The 23,206-nt window shown below is 33.6% G+C and overlaps 4 protein-coding genes across 4 annotated transcripts; all 4 read left to right on the top strand.

The window, feature by feature from the left end:
* The first annotated feature begins 284 nt into the window (after positions 1-284).
* On the top strand, positions 285-828 carry LOC130629487 (uncharacterized). Its single transcript, XM_057442710.1, has 2 exons — positions 285-437; positions 520-828. The coding sequence occupies exons 1-2, from the start codon at positions 285-287 to the stop codon at positions 826-828; spliced, it is 462 nt and encodes a 153-aa protein (XP_057298693.1).
* Positions 829-5,490: 4,662 nt separating this feature from the next.
* On the top strand, positions 5,491-6,949 carry LOC130649042 (uncharacterized). Its single transcript, XM_057455239.1, has one exon. It carries the CDS (start codon positions 5,868-5,870, stop codon positions 6,930-6,932), a length of 1,065 nt encoding a protein of 354 aa, XP_057311222.1. The 5' UTR covers positions 5,491-5,867; the 3' UTR covers positions 6,933-6,949.
* Positions 6,950-7,412: 463 nt separating this feature from the next.
* On the top strand, positions 7,413-9,189 carry LOC130649053 (uncharacterized). Its single transcript, XM_057455249.1, has one exon. The coding sequence runs from the start codon at positions 7,413-7,415 to the stop codon at positions 8,316-8,318; it is 906 nt and encodes a 301-aa protein (XP_057311232.1). The 3' UTR covers positions 8,319-9,189.
* A 5,906-nt stretch (positions 9,190-15,095) lies between these two features.
* Positions 15,096-15,443, top strand: LOC130629478 (zinc finger protein 561-like). Its single transcript, XM_057442697.1, has one exon. It carries the CDS (start codon positions 15,096-15,098, stop codon positions 15,441-15,443), a length of 348 nt encoding a protein of 115 aa, XP_057298680.1.
* The last annotated feature ends 7,763 nt before the right edge of the window (positions 15,444-23,206 follow it).

Genomic DNA, 23,206 nt, shown 5'->3' with positions numbered 1-23,206 from the left:
AGAAGTCAACCGTTGTCCTGCCGACCCATTTTTCGTATGTATTTATTTTAACGACTTGGTTATAGAAGGCTGTTCAATAAGTACAATAATTTCAGCACTTTGTGGAATACGCTGGGACACATTAATGTAGGCTTTTCGTCGCCAACAGACCACTTAATTGTTAAATTAGCCTTTGCAGGCGCAAAACGATTAGTCGGTAAAACGTGCAATAAGAAAGAGCCGTTCACAGTGGACATAATTAAAGAGATAATTGCATATTATGGAGAAAGTTCAAACTTATGCACATGAGGTTTATAGTGTTATGCGTGTTAGGATTTGCCGGATTCTTTTGCATTGGCGAATTATTAGCTTTGAAAGTTAAGGACTTGGAAGATAAACAAGATTCATTTGATATTATTGTTAAAAAATCTAAAACAGCTAAGAGCATGTCATATTGTGTACATAGCTCACACTGGTAATTCCACATGTCCAGTAACCTGATTACGAAAGTATCTGTGTATGACTAATTTGAAATTTCAGCCGGATTCTTATTTAATTTGTCGTTTGGCGAAAACAAAGACAGGCCACATTGTATTAGGGCACCTTTCTATATCCTACGAAAGCGCCAGAAAAACATTTCACGAACATTTGAATACAATTCAAACAGTACCGGAAAATTTTGGGTTACATTCTTTACGCTCAGGTGGAGCTAGTGCTACTGCAAATAACGGCGTCACTGACAGAATGATAAGTAAACACGGCAGGTGGTCATCAAGTTCCAGTAGGCACGGGTACATAAAATATGGCAAATCTCAACGACTCTCTATAAGCAAAGATTTAGGATTGTAACAAAAATTGGTCCTCTTTTAACTCTCCTACCAATATAACAAGTTACTCCAATGCTGTTGTTTTTTCTGTTCTAATTATTGTTAGTAAGATGTGAAAAGAAATGAATTTTACGACTAAAATATATAGAACCTGAGACGATTTTGTTAACTCTAAATGACAATTATAGTGTATAAATACGAAAAATAGCAAATACATGATTCTCGTCACTAAAATATATAGAACCTCAGACGAGGTTGTCGTCCCTAAATGACAATTATCTTGTATCAATACGAAAAATCGCAAATACATAACACTCGTCTCTTTTAAATGCCTCGTTTATCAACTTTACGGCTATAATATAGAGAACCTGAGACGAGGTTGTCGTCCCTAAAGTACATTTATCATGTATTAATACAAAAAATCGCAAATATATAAGACACGCGTCTCTTTTAAATTCCTCGTTTATCAACTTTGCGACTAAAGTATATAGAATCAGAGACGAGGTTGTCGTCCCAAATTGACGATTATCTTGTATCCATACGAACAATGACAAATATACAACACTCGTCTCTTTTAAATGCCTCGTTTATCAATTATACGGCTAAAATATACAGAACCTGAAACGAGGTTGTTGTCCCTAAAGTACAATTATCCTCTATCAATACGAAAAATCGCAAGTATATGAGACACTGGTCAATTTTTAATGCCTCGTTTAGCAATTTACGGCTAAGAAATATAGAGCCTGAGACGAGGTTATCGTCCCTAAATGACAATTATCTTGTATCAATACGAAAAGTCGCAAATATATAACACTCGTCTCTTTTAAATGCCTCGTTTATCAATTTTACGGCTAATATATAAGAACCTGAAACGAGATTGTTGACCCTAAAGTACAATTATCCTGTATCAATACGAAAAATCGCAAATGTATGAGACACTCGTCAATTTCAGATGCCTCTTTTATCCATTTTAGGGCTAATATAAAAGAACCTGAAACGAGGTTGTTGACACTAAAGTATAATTACCCTGTATCAATACAAAGAATTGCAAATATATGAGACAGTCGTCAGTTTTAATTGCCTCGTTTGTCAATTTTACAGCTAGAATATATAGAACCTGAGACGAGGTTGTTGACCCCAAATTAGAATTATCCTGTATCAATACGCGAAATGGGAAATATATGAGACACTCGTCAATTTTAAATTGTTCGTTTATCAACTTTAGGGCTGAAATATAAGAACCTGAAACGAGGTTGTTGACCCTAAAGTACAATTATCCTGTCTCAATACAAAAAATCGCAAATATTTGACACACTCGTTTATTTTAAATGCCTCGTTTATCAATTATACGGCTAAAATATAAAGAATCAGAGACGAGGCTGTCGTCCCAAAATGACAATTATCTTCTATCAATATGAAAAATCGGAAATATAGGAAACACTTGTCTGCTTTAAATGCCTCGTTTGTCAACTTTGCGACTAAAGTATATAGAATCAGAGACGAGGTTGTCGTCCCAAATTGACGATTATCTTGTATCCATACGAACAATGACAAATATACAACACTCGTCTCTTTTAAAAGCATCGTTTATCAATTTAACCACTAAAATATATAGAACCTGAGACTAGGTTGTTGACGGTAAATGACAATTATCTTGTGTCCATACGAAAAATCGCAAACACATGACACTCGTCTCCTTTAAATGCCTCGTTTTTCAATTTAACCACTAAAATATATAGAACTTGAGACAAAGTTGTTGACCGTAAATGACAATTATCTTGTATGCATACGAAAAATCGCAAATATATAACACTCGTCTCTTTTAAATGCCTCGTTAATCCATTTTATGGCTAAAGTATAAAGAACCTGAGACGTTGTTGACCCTAAAGTAAAATTATCCTGTCTCAATACAAAAAATCGCAAATATTTGACACACTCGTTAATTTTAAATGCCTCGTTTATCAATTTACGGCTAAGAAATATAGAGCCTGAGACGAGGTTATTGTCCCTAAATGACAATTATCTTGTATCAATACGAAAAGTCGCAAATATATAACACTCGTCTCTTTTAAATGCCTCGTTTATCAATTTTACGGCTAATATATAAGAACCTGAAACGAGTTTGTTGACCCTAAAGTACAATTATCCTGTATCAATACGAAAAATCGCAAATGTATGAGACACTCGTCAATTTCAGATGCCTCTTTTATACATTTTAGGGCTAATATATAAGAACATGAAACGAGGTTGTTGACACTAAAGTATAATTACCCTGTATCAATACGAATAATTGCAAATATATGAGACAGTCGTCAGTTTTAATTGCCTCGTTTGTCAATTTTACGGCTAGAATATATAGAACCTGAGACGAGGTTGTTGATCCCAAATTAGAATTATCCTGTATCAATACGCGAAATGGGAAATATATGAGACACTCGTCAATTTTAAATGCTTCGTTTATCAACTTTACTGCTAAAGTATGAAGAACCTGAGACGTTGTTGACCCTAAAGTAAAATTATCCTGTCTCAATACAAAAAATCGCAAATATTTGACACACTCGTTTATTTTAAATGCCTCGTTTATCAATTTTACGGCTAAACTATAGAGAACCTGAGGCGAGGTTGTCATCCCTAAATGAAAATTGTCTTGTATCAATACGAAAAATCGCCAATAAATAGCACTCCTCTCTTTTAAATGCCTCGTTTATCAACTTTACTGGTAAAATAAAAGAACCTTAAACGAATTTGTTGAGCCTAAAGTACAATTATCTTGTATCAATACTTTTAATCGCAAATATATGACACTCGTCACGTTGAAATGCCTCGTTTATTAATTTTACGACTAAAGTATATAGAACCTGAGACAAGGTTATCGATCCTAAATGACAATTATCCTATATCAATACAAAAAATCGCAAATATTTGACACACTCGTCAATTTTAAATGCCTCGTTTATCAATTATACGGCTAAAATATAGAGAACCTGAGGCGAGGTTGTCGTCCCTGAATGACACTTGTCTTGTATCAATACGAAAAATCGCCAATATATAACACTCCTCTCTTTTATATATATGAACCTGAAACGAGGTTGTTGTCCCTAAAGTACAATTATCCTCTATCAATACGAAAAATCGCAAGTATATGAGACACTGGTCAATTTTTAATGCCTCGTTTATCAAATTACGGCTAAGAAATATAGAGCCTGAGACGAGGTTATCGTCCCTAAATGACAATTATCTTGTATCAATACGAAAAGTCGCAAATATATAACACTCGTCTCTTTTAAATGCCTCGTTTATCAATTTTACGGCTAATATATAAGAACCTGAAACGAGATTGTTGACCCTAAAGTACAATTATCCTGTATCAATACGAAAAATCGCAAGTATATGAGACACTCGTCAATTTTAGATGCCTCTTTTATCCATTTTAGGGCTAATATATAAGAACCTGAAACGAGGTTGTTGACACTAAAGTATAATTACCCTGTATCAGTACGAAAAATCGCAAGTATATGACACTCGTCTCTTTCAAATGCCTCGTTTGTCAATTTTACGGCTAAAGTATATAGAACCTGAGACGAGGTTGTTGACCCTAAATGAGAATTATCCTGTATTAATACGCGAAATGGGAAATATATGAGACACTCGTCAATTTTAAATTGTTCGTTTATCAACTTTAGGGCTGAAATATAAGAACCTGAAACGAAATTGTTGACCATAAAGTACAACTATCCTGTATCAATACAAAAAATCGCAAATATTTGACACACTCGTTTATTTTAAATGCCTCGTTTATCAATTTTACGGCTAAAATATAGAGAACCTGAGGCGAGGTTGTCATCCCTAAATGAAAATTGTCTTGTATCAATACGAAAAATCGGCATTATATAACACTCGTCTCCTTTAAATGCCTCGTTTATCAATTTTGCGACTAAAATATATAGAACCTGAGACGAAGTTGTCGCCCCCAAATGACAGTTATCCTGTATCAATACGAAAAATCGCATATATATGGGACAGTCGTCAATTTTAGATGCCTCGTTTATCAATTTCACGGCTAGGATATATAGAGCCTGAGACGAGGTTATCGTCCCTAAATGACAATTATCCTGTATCAATACGAAAAACTGCAAATACATAATACTCGTCACTTTGAGATGCCTCGTTTTTCAATTCCACGGCTAAGATATAAGAACCTGAGACGAGGTTGTCAATCCTAAATGACAATTAGCTTGTATCAATACGAAAAATCGCAAATATATGAGATACTCATCTCTTTAAAATGCCTTGCTTATCAATTCCACTGCTAAAATAAAAGAACCTGAGACGAAGTTGACCCTGTGTATCAATACAAAAATCGCAAACACATGACACTCATCACTTTTTAAATGCCTCGTTTATCAATTCTACGGCTATAATATATAAAACTTGGGACAAGGTTGGCGACCCTAAATGACAATTATCTTGTACTAAAACAAAAAATCGCAAATATATGAAACACTCATCTCTTTAAAATGCACCGTTTATCAATCCCGCTGCTAAAATATAAAAACCTGAGACGTTGTTGACTCTAAAGTACAATTTTCTTGTGTCAATACGAAAAATCGCAAATATATGAGACACTCGTCTCTTTAAAATGCACCGTTTATCAATCCCGCTGCTAAAATATAAGAACCTGAGACGTTGTTGACCCTAAAGTACAATTTTCTTGTGTCAATACAAAAAATCGCGAATATATAAGACACTCTTCTCTTTTAAATGCCTCGTTTATCAATTCCACGGCTAAAATATAAGAACCTGAGACATTGTTGACCTTAAAGTACAATTATCTTGTATCAATACAAAAATCGCAAATACATGACACTCGTCACTTTGAAATGCCTCGTTTATTATTTTTAGGGATATAATAGAATTTATTTTCGGTGTAGAACAGGCCTTACAGTATTAACCTCGGTATCACGTTGTCACGTGATTTTAAGCAAAAGGGCGGATTTTCAGAAAATTCAATCACACGTCGATTAGCTTTTAAGTATTCAAGGTCACGCAATTGCATTAAAAATGGACGAAACTTCTAATAATAACATGGAAAAACCTGTTATAAACAGCCAATCTGCCCCGCAAACGCTAAACGGAATGGAACAATTTGACCTAATAAGAAGCTACCTGGACAAAAATTTTATCGAAAAAAAACAAGAATTCAAAACAAAACTGCAACAACAGAGTATACCGAACAACATGAAGGTTTCAGCTAAACCAGAATCGTCGAGACAATTTAAGTTTAAAGGTAATCAAATCCAATTCGAATTTAACCAAAAACTAGCGGGAGATTTGGAAGATGTTATCGACCTTATCAATGAAGGTTCTGTATCAAGATCAACAAAACGTTTAGCAGCAATAAAACTCGAAATCACGAAGCGAAACAAGCTAATAAAAATGGCGGATAGATCACCAGCAGGATGGGCCACTGTAGAAGAGTACTTATCCGATGAATTAGCAAGCGATTCAGATGACGAAAAACGGATAAAATCGGCTGAGTCAAAAGCACTGGCAAAAAAGAAAGCAAAGGTAAAGCCAAAGTCCTTCTACCCTCCACGTTTCAACCCTATGCACACCCAACTAATGTCCTCGTCGCCACCTATGCCAAACCATTTCCAATCACAAAGATACGCATTTCCAAGAGAACCATCTCAACCGTCTGGGAGTATCGGCAACCATAACACACCATGTTTTTCCCAATCAGCGTACAGATTCCAAAGTGCAAGATCAATGTGCTTCGGTTGTGGCAACCAAACGTTATCGGCCATAAGCAAGTCTAAAGAAAAGACAATAGATAAGTGTTTAAATTTTGATAACAATGTAAGAGATGAGGAAACGTACGAATTTTGTGTATATAAAAATACGGCTGGAACTAGAGTTAAGGGTAGGCTCAAGAAAAACTTAAAATATTGGCAAACCATCAGCTGTAATACGACTATTCTCAAAATTATCAAGGAAGGCTATACTATTCCCTTTTTCACGACACCACAAAAACAAACTTTTTCTAATAATCAATCCGCTATAAAAAATTCGGAATTCGTCAATGAACGGTACAAGAGCTTCTTGATACAGGTCGAATTAAGGTAGTGTCTTCTGCACCACATGTTGTAAATCCCCTTTCAGTCAGTACCAAAGGAGGAAAAATTAGACTAATTCTCGATTTAAGGTATTTAAACCAGCACATTTACAAAGAAAAAGTTAAGTTTGAGGATTGGAAGGTGGTAAGGGAATTTCTAACTGCACAAGGCTACATGTTTAAGTTCGATATAAAGCAGGGTTACTATCATATAGATATTTCAGAGGAACATCAGAAATTCTTGGGGTTTTCATGGGTCATAGTTGGAAAGGAAAGATACTTTGTTTTTACAGTATTACCGTTTGGGCTTTCTCCGGCCCCGTTTATTTTTACAAAAACAATGAGAGTTTTTATAAAGTATTAGAGAGAGAATATGATCAAAATTGCGATATTTATTGACGATGGTTTTGGCACTGATAAGAATTATAAAAAAGCAAAACAAGATGCCCTGTTTGTTCAAAAATCTTTACAACTGTCAGGTTTTGTAGAAAATGCAGAAAAATCAGTGTGGGATCCTAAACAGCAGTTATAATCTGTCAAAATATAACATAAGCAAACTGTACGATAATTCTACAAAAACGATTGTTGTAAATTCCGATGCTAGCTCCACTGGGATGGCAGCGCATGCGATGCATGAAAATCAACAGAGAATTGCATTTAGACAGTTTCTGCAAGAAGAACAAGAAAAAAGTTCCGTTTGGAGGGAATTAAAAACTATAGAATACTCACTTGAGTCTTTAAAAAGCATTTTGATAAAACAGAAAATCCTATGGAAAACGGATAATTATGCAGTGTCAAAAATTGTAAACGTGGGAAGCCGAAAAAATGATCTTCAAATTATTGCTGAAAATATATTTTATATATGTAGGAAAAATAGAATTGACCTAACGGTAAACTGGGTTCCAAGGGAACATTTGGGATTTGCTGACACTCTTAGTCGTATGATAGATCACGATGACTGGCAAGTAAAAGAAGAGCTTTATAATAATTTGAACCAACTGTGGGGCCCTTTTACTGTTGACAGATTTGCTGACAACGACAACAAAAAGATATGTCGGTTTTATTCAAAATTTTATTGTCCCAATACAGAAGGAGTAAATGCGCTAAATTACGATTGGAAAGGCGAAAACAACTACATAGTACCTCCAACAAGTCTTGTAGGAAAAGTGTTAAAACACATGGAAACTTCGAAATGTAAAGGTGTAATTGTGATACCTTATTGGCCTTCTGCTTATTTCTGGCCGCTCCTGTTTTCAGAAAACAAAACCGCAAACACAGACAGAAAGGTTTTTGGTGACCCAAAAGTATGTGTAACACAGGGAAAAAATAAGAAGTGTTTCATTGGCAGCGAGAAATTCGTTTCGCCAATACTAGCTGTCAATTTAGATTTCAGCTAAAAATGCCACAGGGCAAAATGCGTCCGCTGGGACCACAGGGTATGAGTACTGGTCCACTGGGACTTTGATTAAGAGCACAATACTATACTCTGAAAGTTCAAGTAGAATCAAATTGTCATAACTTTCTCCCTTTCAGACTTTATCACAAAACACTTGAAAATTGAAATTGAGAATGAATCTTTAAAACATTTGGCTACTGAGCTGCCAACATATATGTCATTTTGTAGAGAGGAAAATACCCTGAGGAAATATCAATCGTCGTTCAACATTTGGGAACGCTGGTGTAATTCTTTTAAAGTGTCAATTACGCCAGCCAAACCAGCCACTATTGCGTTGTTTATATTTAAGCGGAGTTCAGTCCGGTTGGTCTTTGTCAAAAATCGAAGGTGCTTATTATGCTATAAAGTTTTTTCATCTTCTCGGAGGATACAAAAATCCATGTGAAAATTCTATTGTTACTGAAATGCTTGAGGCTTGTAAACGAATTCTTTCGACCAAGAAAAATAGAAAACAACCTATTACAATTGAACATTTAAAGTTATTGCACACAAAACTTTCGCAGAGTAAAAACATTTACAATATGAGGACATTAGCAATATGCTTAATTGGCTATGCAGGACTTATGTGATTTTCCGAGATAGCCAGTCTTTGACGTTGTGATATATCAATTTGTGAACCTGCCATTAAACTGTTGATAGAAAAATGCAAAACTGACGTTTACAGAGAAGGAAATTGGATTATTATTATTAAGACTGGAAACGAATTATTTTCAGCCAAAAATCTAAAAGTGTACTTAGAACTTACAAAGTTAACGGACAAGAGTTCAGAGGAATTTATTATTAGAGCAATTACTGTGACAAAATTGAATCTGATTGGAACTCTGAGAAAAGGAAAGAGCTTATCATGCACAAGAATGAGAGAAATACTCCTAGAAGAACTGGACAGTAGAAAAATCAAAGTTTGGCCTACATAGCCTTAGATCCAGTGGTGCAACAGCGGCTGCAAATGGCGGAGTCGCAGACGTTGGAAATTGGATTCAGCCAAAGATGGATACGTGCAAGATGATCTTAACTCGCTACTTTCAGTCTTAAAAGCATTAGGTTTTTAATATGATATGAAATTCTTAGTTTCTAGGATAGAAGGTTTTAATACGATAAGTAATACGACCAATAACCCCTACTTTTAGGTACAAGCTAAGACGACTCCTCTTCTCAAACAACTTGTTTTTATTCTGTCAGTTCTGGCTACGGGAAAATAAATAAGGTTAATTTCGTTTAAGCAAAGCGAATTAGAGATGAAGAACCATTAATGCCGGTGACGGACTTCTTAGCGTCGTGTAACAGCGGTTTTGACGTCAATCTGTCAAAGGATTCACGAGTCATGATAAAAAATTGTGATTATCTTTCATATAAAATTTCGACGGGTTAGTCGGCGATTTTTAGTGATAACAATGTTCGTTGTGCAGGTTGCATGTTCACTTCTGTATTTAACCCATCGATTGGCCATCGAAAAAGTAAAGGTTAGTTTACACGTGTAATATTTAGAAATTATGTCCTTTCTCATTACATGTGTGTTAAATTTAATTAAATGATTTTCTGAATGTCCAGCCCTTGTAGTCAGTTCATTGATAAATGCATTAATATTTATAACTTTGGCAGAGTCCCACGGTAATCCTCACCACTAAATCGAGTGATACGCAACTTGAGCAAAAGTTGCCCTTGTGGTAAACGCTGAATATGTTAAGCAGCATAACAACGTAGAACTTCTCTTATCTTCAACGTGGATATACGTCTTCAGCAACACCAACGGCCGTACAATGGGCGTTAAATTTCTCTCTATGTTATGTATATATTTAAATTTGTTAGAAACTCTAAATGTTCTATGTGTATATATTTCTTCATAATAACAACGTATTTATTTCTACTTTTGTCACATTTAAATGGGAAAATATTTTTTCGAAACGCGGACTATTGTTTCTAAGGAATAATTGTACTATGCACCGTCCCTCGAGAGTACTGGATACTTAGGGTAAGAAGAAACACAACGAAAGAGAGAGCACAGCAAGAGCATGCAAACTAACGGAAAAGTCACACAAACGCCGTCCTAGATAACCTCGTCGTGATTTTTTAAGCTCGATATTGTTGCTCGGATTGAACCGTTTCCCCAGATTTTGTTAGCTGTTTACCTTGCGAGTGTCCTATTTCAATGTCAAAAAACCTAAACGTGATCAATAGCTTTGTTTTTTCGAATAAATCTACTTGTTCTTGTTTATGAAGTGTTCATCATAAAAAATCGCGCAAATATATTTTCAACCGTTCTGATAACAACATCTAAATTTTAGATGAGGCTAGATGAAAATAGAACTGTTGAAGAAATACTTCCTTTTAGACCTCACTATTTTGTTTTTAAGCTATTATAATTATTGATTTTTATCAAAATGCCAGCTTTTAACTCAGCGGCTAAAAAATCGTGCAATCTGCAACATCACGTGAAATTAACATTAAACGGACTCTTGTCGATTTTATTCCCGCCTTCTTTATGAAACTGAAGTACACAAATTGATCACTAATCTCTAAACGCATACAATGTAAGAGAAGTGTATCAAGTAATGACGGAATGAAAATTTTCTATTTTTAAAAATTAATGAACCAAGAAAATTTGCTATACACAGTTTCGAAACAAACCACGCCGCGCTTCACATCCAAAGTTCTGGATAATCAGGAGGAAAGCATTCAATCAGTCTATTGCATACAGCAACCCTTTCAAAGTTTTACACAAAATATTAAAAAATTAACAGTTATCTGAATTCCCGTGGAAGAATCCATTGAATCTCTCATTAAACCGATGTAAGGGATACAAAACAAAAACATACAACACAGTTATTTGAATTTTTTAAAACTCACATTTCAACCTCGATCCAGGGTTCTTTGTCTCTTTTAACACGGGATGGCAAAAAGATAAAAAAATGCTTTGGGATCGAGGTTGCTCACAATCTGCATTACTCTATGTGTATAACCGCTGAAACAAAACGTCTAAAAATATATGCATATGCAACAAAAAAATAAGTAAATAAATAAAATTGTAAAATAAAAATGGAAAATGTCCAACAAAATCAAAGGTGTCTAACAACCGTTCATGCTTTGCCATTCCAGTACTCAAAATATAAGAAATTAATAGTTAAAACACATAAAAGAGAAATATAAAAAAACTTAAATCATTTGGCATATTGTATATCTACCGAAATATTCAAAGAACAGACCCAAACTTATAATCAAGAAAATCACGCATAAAATCAAAGAAGATAACAACACAGCGTTTTCGAATTTAAGAATCGAATATATTTCAAACAATTGTAACAGAACAGATGTAAACATTGATTTAAGTTTAGGATTTAGGTTTAGTTTTTTTTATAACGACACCAACACTGAATTACACAGTTTGTAGTGTTAAAAACAGTAACAACAGAAAAAATACATTTACAGTTTATGTAAATTCTTCTTTATGATATGCACCGTGTATTTTATAAGAAATATTCCGTTTCAGCCTTAATGTTCTTAAATTTTTGACAAATATTATCCTCATTATTCTGAATATATTATTAGCATGTCCATGTCCTGAAAATATATAATGCCTTGATAAAAAAAGGCTTGCTATAGCTATTGGCAAATTCTTTTTATATTTAGAACAAACAATCGAGGTTGGACATATTCTTAAGATATTCTTAACTGACCCTGGGTATATTCTTACAAAAAAGAATATGTTCAGGCGCAAGACATATTTCACTTCATATTTAAGGGAAAGTGTAGCTTTGAAAGTGTAAACAGCTTAAATATCGTTATTCAACTAAATTCATTTCTCTACCAGATAATCTAAACAACACACCTGGTTTTCTTTCGCTTTCTCAGTAGACTGCTAGCTAGCGTTCTCTGGATAAAAGTCCAATAAGTTTTTTACTTCGATTACTAAGCTTCGCTTCATTCCAAAAAAAAACAAATTGAAAATGTATAGCTAGCTAAATTGTCTGATGCATTTCCAATCAGTTCTCTTTTTGACGGCATATCATCGTACGTTTTTCTTCTTTATAACAAATATTTCTGACCACTCGACAACAACAGTAGCTCTACAACAACAGTTGTGTTTTTTACATTTGAGATTCGAATTACATTCATATTCGAATGCGATACAACCTCGGTCCCAGAACACAAAAATTGAAAATATAGAAGAAACAAATAACCTTTAACCTAACCTCATGATGAGTAAACATTGTTTGAAATAACTTCTTTCAGGATTACTTTGAGAAAGAGACAACCTTCTTTGCTTCGGTTTTCTTTCTTCAGTTGATAAACTTTGTCTCCGTGAGATACGGCGCGCACATGGTAAGCCGGGGGTAAAATTAAATTATTTTATCTATAACGACTACAACTGGCATAATAAGTTGTTTTCTTTTGTTATATCTCAGAGAAGGTCATTAGCAAATCCTTCTAATACTAGCCGAAGTCTCGTGGAAGAATCCCGTGAATCTCTCATCGAGTGCATATGATATGTGTCAAAAAAAAACATAGAACACAGTAATTTAAATTTTTGAAAGTCGTTTTTCTTCTTTATAACAAATATTTCTGACCACAACATAACTTCTTTAAAGTAATAAGAAGAGAGAATTAAATGTTTAAATAATAACCCCCTGATTTGCGTTTTTTTAACTTGGTAAATTTTAGCGTAACGCCACGTCGTAAGAAAGCGACCCATGATTTGTGTGACATGGCCTCACCGTGCACACACACACACAATGCTTATTAATATATAGATATCATGTGCTATATCACCCGGTGCACCGTTTGCGATGTGATAATATTTAAGGTCGTTTAAACAACATCTTTCTGTAATTCCATAAAACTCTTACAACTTCCATACAAGATCTGTGCGTCATAGGCTTCATTAGTTCTAATAACATCTTCACAATTGTTGTCTGTAATGGCAGATTTTACGCGATTACAGAAGCGACAAAAACGTTCTACGGTAGAGAAGTTTTGGTAATATCCTCCAATAGCATGGCATGCTAGAACATCTCCCACATGCATTGATATAGTACCGAAAAACTTATGTGTCGATTCATCAAAAGTGACATTTATTTCCTCAGATTCAAGCAATTTTAATTCATCAATAAGTGGCGAAACAATTGATTTGTATGAATATGATTTTATTAATTGAGCATTGCGCAACACTGCTGAGTTAATATCCTTTAATCGTAAACTGTGTTCTGGTTTTAAGTAACCAAGTATAAAATAGAATCCAGATATCCTAAATTTATTTGTTTTATTTCCCAAAGGATTGACAACCTGAAAATCATCATGATAAAAAATTATTTGTAAACTTTTTTCGAAAGCAGAAAATATTGGATTGCTTTGAATTAATGATCCATCCGGAAAAATGCGTGAAACTCCATTTTCTGTGTATGCATGTTATTACGACATCGTCATGGTTTATAATCTGTTTTAATGTTTGTAAAATCTCTATAATAATACGCCAGTTCCGTGTGTCTGTAACAGGCAAAGTGGATGTGTTGTTTTTTCTAAAGAAACAGCCGCGGTAACATGTCACTTTTGCTACACTTTTATTTTTATTCTGTCTTTTGTGTGCTTTTTCAAGTAGATTTAAAGTTTGTTTTAAAAAAGTCACGGTTAATTTATATTATTGTTCTCATAAAAACCTTTGTGTAATGATGTAAATTTTATTACACAAAAGTTATGGGTAATTAATTTTTATTATTCCCTTAAGCACGTGTCTACTGAAATGAAAAACATATTGTTTTTATTTATTCCCGCTTGAATGGAATTAACAATAAAACGTTTTGACGAAAAAAACAATAAATTTTATGGTTTCGTTTACTATTTCGCTGTTTTTTTTTATTTGGTATCTGTAGTGGATTTTTCCACGGGACTAAATACTAGTAGATACATAATACACACAATCAGACTTTCCCTTCACCGTGTCAAATCCAATTACTTTCCCAACCGGTGAAATATAATGATCCTTTTGTTCAATATATCTATTTAAGGATGCTCCATTTGTAAATTTTAAAAGTGGTCTTTTAAACGGGCTATCACTTTCTAAATACATTTTCGTCTCATAATCTAAAAAAAAAAATTTTCAGATATATTTTGTGTAATATTAGTATATTTAACATTATCAACAAATTGCACAAATTTAGAATGAAATTCCATGTGACTTTTTCTTACATGTCTTCTAAAACGTTTTTTCATTTTTGAACTTGCTAACGCAACCTATAATCTCACATTTCACAGAAAAGTTTGAATCTATTGAGTGAAAGTTCTATAAATACTTGATAAGCCAGCTATAGCTATTCACATTCAAATTGACAATAAAACTTCATTTCTAAAAATCTATCCAAAAACCTTCTTTCTTGAAAAAGTTTAGCGATGCTAGCAGTAGAGCACAAAGAAATAGTTTCTTTTGTTTATTCCGCGCGCTTTATTTTAATTGGCTTAAACGAGTTCTTTTGGTTTTCTTTTATTTTTCTCTTCTTTTCTCAACTTCAATACATTTTTAATGTCTAAATAATATTATCCTAAAACTGTTTGAATGTTTTAATATAATAGGTCTATTCTGGAGCTGGGTTTTTTGTACCCAAACATTCTCTGTAAAGTTTCTATACAGGAGAATTCAGCCATGTGACGGCAAAATCTCAAACTCAAAGGACAGCCACAGCTACGGGTTATTCAAGTTTTAACGTGTTTTTATCTTATATTTAATGTAATCATGGGATTTTGCCGTGTTTGTAAGCAAATGATCAAAAATTGCTGTATGAAGGATCATATACAGGAACACAAAGATGCTGTTTCTAAAAGTTGTGACCAATGTCAACAAAAATTTCGTGGAAATTATGAACTAAAACAACACGTCTTGACATCTCATGAGGATTTTAGATACAGTTGTAAACAATGTGACAAAAAATATCGCAGTAAAAGCGGCTTGGGTATGCACATAAAAATGGAACATTCGCCTGTTAATATTATAAAACCTGTAACTAACTCAGTTGAACTTCTTCAACTCAGTGCAAACTTGAATGTCCCTGTATACTTGCGATACATGCGAGAGAACATTTAAATGGAAGCATAATTTGTTACGACACAAAATACGGATAATACATTTCAACAGCAATATACACGCATATAACTTTTTTGTATAATTTTGTGTGATAATATAATTTTATAATCATCTATGGTAATGTTTGTTTGCATTGGTCTGGAAAGCATCCTGCAAAAAGGAAGTTTCTGTCTTGACAAAAATCTTAAAGGAACAAAACCTCTATGATTTAACCCTAAAACTTAACACGATAAAAATGTACTCATGCAACACTTTCACCTGAGAGAATTGAAAACTATATGTTTGCCCTATATTTCTCTCTAAAAATGTGGGTTGCAATAATGTTTTGACTTACCTCAACATGAGCCACATTACTTTATTCGTACTACATTGTAGGTGTAAAAAATCGTGCGTAGCTAACTTCCACGCCATAGCGATATGAACGTATTTCCTGTGTATATAAGTGGTATATTTCGCGCATAAACACAAAAATTAGTACGCGCAAAAATAAGTACAAATAATATACTCATTGTCTCCTCGTAATTTAGCTGAAAGTCTGGAAACATGTCCGACAACTAAAAAAGGCAGCACCATGTCCAGATTCTTAATAAACATGCAACGATTATTTAACGCACAAAAATCATTGAACGCACAACACTCATTGAACGCACGACAATCATTGAACGCACGACAATCATTAAACGCACGACAATCATTGAACGCACACCAACCATTGAACGCACAACAATCATTGAACGCACAACAATCATTGAACACACGACAATCATTGAACGCACAACAATCATTGAACGCACAACAATCATTGAACCCGCACAACAATCATTGAACCCGCACAACAATCATTGAACCCGCAGAACTGTGTGCCTGCCAATTGCATGACACTCGTTTAAAGTTCATTTGCTACAAAAGTTTTTGGATTAAAAGATTGACTCTCTAAAAGGAGTCACGCTAAAGCTCGTATTTTAAGGATTCTTTTAGGGGGTCAATTTGACTCTATTAGACAGAGTCATTATGAAAAATTGGGAATTTATTATATTATGATGAATATATGGGAGTCACTTTGGCTCTTCCAGGGATTCATGCATTAATGATGACCTTGAGAGTGTCACTTTGACACTGCTAAAATTCTCAGTGTAGATTGTGCCCATCAAAATGCTCTGATGAATTTTAATCCATGGTGAGCACTTACTACAGGTAAAAAAAATGCCGTACATCCACATAATAGCCTTAAGAAAAGAACTGTAGTGCAACTTCAGTTAAGTAGAAACACCCGCCTGACGTTAACATAAGTCCAAGCGCTTAGTATATACAGGTATATCGTGTCGCCCATCTGTAAAGGCATAATACCCATTTTTATAAACTACCTTAACCTTCGTTAAAATAAACAGTAAACAGCCTGTTGTTACCATACGCAGCTAAAGCAATCACTCAGCATTTTATTTTGTGGAAAAGTTTTTGTAACATTTAAAAATAAAAACACAGATTATAACCTATTTTAACCCTCTTAAATCAAAAATAATCCTGCAACACTTTATGGGAAAAGTTCCCGTAAAACATCAAAAATTAATTATGACGTCGGACGGACGTAACACATTTTCCAAAAAAATTATTGAAACTTTTGGTAAATAAAAAACAGTGGAAACAGCCCGTTATTACCCTGTCCAGCTAAAAATCAAATAGCAGTTTATGTTTATTTTGCAAACAAGTTTTTATGACACCTCTTGTAATAATACAGAGACTGTGTCTGCTTGTAACAGCCAAAGTGGATTTTGTCACTTTCCTTTGATGTTGCCGAAAAACTTATGTCTAATAAGTTAAAATTACACTACTTTAACGTTAATATTCTATACTAAATTACTGAAACCATTACAGCGCACCTACAACTTTAAGGCTAAATAACTTGGAAACGAGGTGGTGACATTAATGATGTTTCACCGCGTGGGTAACCAGGGACCACCTAGGACCAATTTGGGTAAGTTTCCCAAACATGGGTCTCCAAATCCGTTTCGGAATGGACGGCTTGATGACGTCATCAATAAATCTTTAAACCTTAATATCTCTGCAACCATTTGTCAAAGATACATGGTCATATACATTTTCTTGATCAGCGTTTCGAGATCTATAAGATGAAGGCAACGGGTATACAAATTTGGAAAGAAACTTTTTTTGTTGTTTTATTAGGGACTTTGCTGACGTTAGCAAGATTTTTAAACCCTTGTATCTCATTAAACATTCATCAAAAGCACGTGATTACATACATTTTCTTGATTAGCCCTTTAAGCTTTACACAATAGAGGCAACGTAAAAACCAGGTTCTAATTTTTTTTGCAGATGGTTTGCTGATGTCATTAAAATTTAAATGACGCTTCCTTTTTATTATTATCTTGCCTCAGTGGATTTTTCCACGGGTACTATTGACTAGTTAGGATATAAAGCTCTTATTCCAAACCGAACAAAAAATTGAAAAGAATAGCAATTACTTAGGCTAGCTTGGGAGCTAGCTAGAGCTGGAGTTAAGCTTGATATTCCACATTGCTGTAAATTCATGTCAGGTGACAGAAACAGAGATTATTAGCACATTATTTCTATACATATCAGGAAATTAAATACGAAATAATGAATATATTTGAAGATTTTCAAAACATGTTGACGGTTGTACGAGAACCGCTTTTCAAAATTTAAAAAGCCTCAGTAATAACAAATGTTGATGTTGAAAAAATTTCCCGATATATATATATTGAAATAATTTTCGCTTCTGTAACCTTATCCGCACTGGTGTATATGCTCACCGGCAGGGTTAAAAAAGTTTATTTCCAGATATGCGTCAATATATATAGCTAGCTAGGTACAATCGTCCACGAAAATATGGCTCTCCATTTCCTTAAAAACTACCTTCTGGTGGCTAAGCAACATAAACAATTACTCATGACATACCTTTATATAAACATTGATCATGAGTGAGAACGGAACGTACTATATGCAAAATAATATACGCTTTTACTGACTTTGCTAAATTTTTTGTTTCTTGATCTTTGGTACAAATTACCAAACACAACAAATTATGGACGGTTTTAGCTAGAACCAGCTATGTGATAGGGCATTCCTACGGTGTAGAATTATCTCTCTCACTATGTAGTATATGTAAACTGGCTAGCTGCAGCTAGAAAATCTGTCTGAAAGAATGTTTCTAATAGCAAGCTATTTTGCTAATTTTATGCCAACTAAAATAGCTAATTTTATGCTAGATACATTGGTAGTTTTACCCCAACTAAGTAGTTAATTTTATGCTAGTCTTGTAGCTAGTTTTGTGCTAACCATGGGTACTGTTTGCTCTTTTTTATGCTAGCTAGCTAAATGCTATCTAAGTTCTACTATTATTCTATCTAGCTTTAGGTGTGACTGAGAATAACGTCTTCGTTGTTCATCTTAGGTAAAATATTAAAATCAATGTCTACAAATAAATGGAAAATTTAACGGCATAATTTTCTACGGCATACCGATTTTTAAAATTAAGTTTAGTAAAAAGACATTTGTAAATTTTAAATTTTAAATAATGTGTTACTGTTAAGGTGAGAGAGTATTCTCAGTCTGTGCCTTGTAGAAATGCTACATCCTACTCCGCTGTTCTTACTTAGTAGACATGGAAAGATGGTCCATTTCCGTCACACTTAATAATAAAATTTTTATAGAAACTTTAGTAATAGTGAAATGTCTCTATGTCTCACAGAACACGGGTCCTTATAAGCACGAAAACATTTTCTAATTGCCAAACAGAAAAATTTATTTTTAGAACAAAAAAAACATTTTATTATTATTTTTTTTAATTTAGCCGTCTTTTTATACGAGGGTATACTGTCGGTATGGGACGTTTGCCGGGATGACTTATCCCGCTTTAATATGAAAAAAGTGTCCTGCTTTTTTTCTTTCAGTTGTAATGTTCAGAGGTTATCTCGTGTATTCCGCAAAGGTGTGTTTACGGGACAAGACGGGACGAGATTGTTCCGGGACAAATATTTTCTATATAAACACAATTAATTGTTAGTACAACTATTGATGGGGGTGGAATTCCAGCAAACCATCCATACCAGTATTCGTCTTACGTCTCAAATAAACGGCTCTTTAGCAGTCAAATCTTTGTTGATCTAATTTATATTAAAAACTATTTTTTATCCACAAAAGTTCTGAATACAGAAGCATTATTAAGAAATGTTTTGTTTCGTTTATAGTGTAATCACAACCGAAGAGCAACAAATTCGTGTTTTAAAAAAGGAAGTAATATTTTTACTGCAATCAATTAATTAAAGCACGTAGACTTTTTTGTAAACATCGTTGTGTTACGTTATAGAAAATATGCAAAATGGCGCGAAATTGTAGAAATACCTGGTATATAAAGTGGCTATGCAAAATGGCAATGGTGAGTGAAAAAAGTTTGTTAGTAAATTTGTTAGTAAATACGCTTTATTAATCCGTGCTCTACTCATTTTTAGAAAAAAACATGCGTAAATTGTGGTTGTCTTTTAATCTTTAAAATGATAAAAGTAAGAACGAATATGTTTTGTGTTTAACACGCTTTTCCGCCCTGTTATTTCTATTTGTTTTTCCTGTTTTTTATAAAAAAAATAACTTGGAAACGAGGTGGTGACATTAATGATGTTTCACCGCGTGGGTTTAATTAGATTTTATGGGAAAAAAACAAAGCATTAAGATATTAAAGAAAAACTACTTTGTTCATCACCGCAGCCGCAGATGAACCCACTACACTATGTGCGGCAATATATTAGTGATGAACTCAAGATATTTTATTTGGATAATGTGTATACATAGGTGAATATTTATCATGATAAATATTCACTTATGCATTAAGATACTATTTGGAATCAGAAATATAAAACACACTAGGTAACACCCTTGGTTGTTAATGTATTGATAATGGAATAACTGACTTGCTGGACATAGCTGAGAAAAACAAAGAAAATGGTGACTTAGAAAATGCAATAAATTCGAATCTAATGATCACAAACATCAAAATGAAAAGGTTTCAATTTTTATTAAACTTTTTCCATCAAAATCTACTCTGTTATGTACGACCGTTATCAGTTCTTCAAAGATTCGTATTTACTTGTTTAGATGATTTTAACAAAAAGAATAATGATGACAACAAAAATTTCCGATAGAGAGTTTGTTCAAGGGTGGTATGAAATGTTTTTATAATTTTATGTATGCTTTTTATAAAGCAAAGTAAAAAAGCGAAGTGCAGCAGGCGTGTTTATAGTAGACATTGTGTATTTTGTTCAGACAAGATAAGTAACTAAGATTTCATAACTTGTCCTGCGCGATATAATAAAGACAAAATGTGATCAACAATTAAAACCAAAATACCATGGGCTTTTTTATTCTTGGAAAAAAAGGTAAATTTTACTAGAATACGATTTCAAACAAAACTGGTCTAAAATAGCAATAAAAATAGAGTCATTAAATACATATTAATCGTATATCATAGAGAGAATAGCATATCCTTTTTCATTATGAAGTAGTAAATGAGAACGTCTCTGGTTGTCTTCACTGAAGTTACACATACTCAATGTAAAGTGGAATTGTTACATAAAGTAATTTTGTTTTGCGTTTAACTAAAAATTTTTGGAGAGCTAAATGCAATTTTTTCCAATTCAAATCAACGATAGAGAAGTGCCAGAATTTTTAAGCACTTCACGCATAAGTGTTTTGCAAGGGGACAGTTCTTTGTTTTAAGTGGAATCTGCGTAGCGTTTTAAATTTGAAAAAAGTGATTTTGCATAAAGCACGGGGATTAAAAAATTATGTAAAAATAAAAGTTTGTAAATTACGTATTCACTTACCAACTTACCTGAAGTAGTACACAATACTCAATGTAGAGTGGAATTGTGGCATAAAGCCATTATGTTTTTTGCGTTTCATTAAAAATTGCACTGTCTGTCATGCAAAACTTTATACAGTTTTTGCAATACAAAAAAAATTCTTGCAAAATATTAGGTATATAAGTACTTTGGCAAATGTTTGCTGATTCAGCAAAACTTGCAAAGCCTTATATCTTAACTGCTCGTCAAAAGCATGTGATTCTATGCATTTTTTGCATCAGCATTTCAAGCTCTACATATTACATTACATTAATTTCTGCAGGTGCTAAAAACCTACAGTAATGAATAAACGACAAGTTTGGTCCAGGCCTGGTGTATACTTTTTTCGGTTCACTCGGGCGAAAAAAATGGTATACAAAATGTAGATAGTTTGTGAAATGCAGTCTGCACGTCTTGGTTTTGTTTCAATCACACAAATCTTCTTCCGTTAGAAAGATTGGTTTCCTGTTCATGGATGCTTCACTTTTTTAAAAAAGTTTTTAAGGTGAGAAAAAATTACTGTAAAATGTGAAAATGTGCTGTTTCTTTTGGTGATTGTCGAAAGAAAGTGTTTTTGCTTCTGGGAGAAAAAAGTGAATGTGTTTAAAAGATACATGTATTATTTTAAAAGTGAAGGTATTAATCCAAGGCTGTCTATTTTTGTCTCAAACCAAATTAATATTACTATAATAATTCTTTATTGAATGAAAGTTCTACTTACGGTTCTCTGCTTTTGAACATTTTCTTTTGACTGAAGTTAAACTGATTTTTTTGGAACTTTTATATTTACGAAATTAGTAAATTTTGTTTGTTTATTAATTAACTAGTTATTAATCATAACATAAGCGAATGTGTCCACATAACATACAACTTGCGTTTATAACATATTAGAAAATATAGATTTTATAGATATGCTTAAGCTTCGAGAACAGTGTCCATGAACTGGAATAATCGATAATCTGATAGTTGTTGGAGGTGTGTCTTTTTTCAGTGAAGAGCGTAGCGAAAATTTCATAAATATCAAGAATGAAAAAATATACTTGGTTAGTTCATTAATGTAACCACTGTAGAAATGGTGATACCGCCACCTGATACACAGCCACTCTTCAGTCTTAACACAAATCTTTTCTCCGTTTACCGTCAAATATTGCTTCGAATAGGATTTTGATTCTAGTCTACCGTCTACAAAGTAATGAATATCTTTAGGTTATTTTCACAGAATGAAAGGTGTAAACAAGACATCGCGTTGGAAATTCTGGCCTTTCGCACTCGATAATAAATACATTTTGTTTACTTGTTGTAGCTTCCCGTTAGGCAAGCTGTCGATAAGTTCTGTGGAAAAATACGCCAACAAAGACACTTTAATACATCATATTATTTTTTAGATATTTGTCTACCGGTTACATTTATTGTGTAGAGCTAGACCGCTGATCAAAATAAGCATGTGCGTTTGACAAACGGTTAAGAAAATATTAGGGTTTAAAAACTTTTCTCACGTCCGAAAAACTTCGCTAATACCAACACATTTTTGCAGATGCTGGACTCAACCCGTCCGTTTCAAAACGGGTGGGTTGACAAAACTTGAAGAAATTGGTCCGATTAAGTTACCCATTCGGGAGAGACGTGAGGTGCCTCAACTTTTTTTGGCATTAAAATAAGCAGAAGAATTTAGAGCCATAAACTGTTCCACACTAGCTACGGCAAAAAATATAGAACCTGAGACGAAATTGTTGACCCTAAAGTACAATTATCCTGTATCAATACGAAAAATCGCAAATATATGAGACAGTGTCTCTTTTAAATGCCTCATTTATCAATTTCAGGGCTAAAATTTATAGCACCTGAGACGAGATTGTCGACCGTAAATGACATTTATCTTGTATCAATACG

This window comes from Hydractinia symbiolongicarpus, chromosome 1, assembly GCF_029227915.1.
Source record: "Hydractinia symbiolongicarpus strain clone_291-10 chromosome 1, HSymV2.1, whole genome shotgun sequence".
Classification (NCBI taxonomy): domain Eukaryota; kingdom Metazoa; phylum Cnidaria; class Hydrozoa; order Anthoathecata; family Hydractiniidae; genus Hydractinia; species Hydractinia symbiolongicarpus.
This window is presented reverse-complemented; position numbering and strand designations above follow the sequence as displayed.

What these genes read in the sequence shown, in the direction of transcription:
- LOC130649053 (XM_057455249.1), top strand. Translation starts at nt 7,413, where the DNA reads ATGCAGAAAAATCAGTGTGGGATCCTAAACAGCAGTTATAATCTGTCA.
- LOC130629487 (XM_057442710.1), top strand. Translation starts at nt 285, where the DNA reads ATGAGGTTTATAGTGTTATGCGTGTTAGGATTTGCCGGATTCTTTTGC. An exon ending in CTAAGAGCATGTCATATTGT is followed by an intron (nt 438 to 519) that starts GTACATAGCTCA and finishes TTGAAATTTCAG; the next exon opens with CCGGATTCTTATTTAATTTG.
- LOC130649042 (XM_057455239.1), top strand. Translation starts at nt 5,868, where the DNA reads ATGGACGAAACTTCTAATAATAACATGGAAAAACCTGTTATAAACAGC.
- LOC130629478 (XM_057442697.1), top strand. Translation starts at nt 15,096, where the DNA reads ATGGGATTTTGCCGTGTTTGTAAGCAAATGATCAAAAATTGCTGTATG.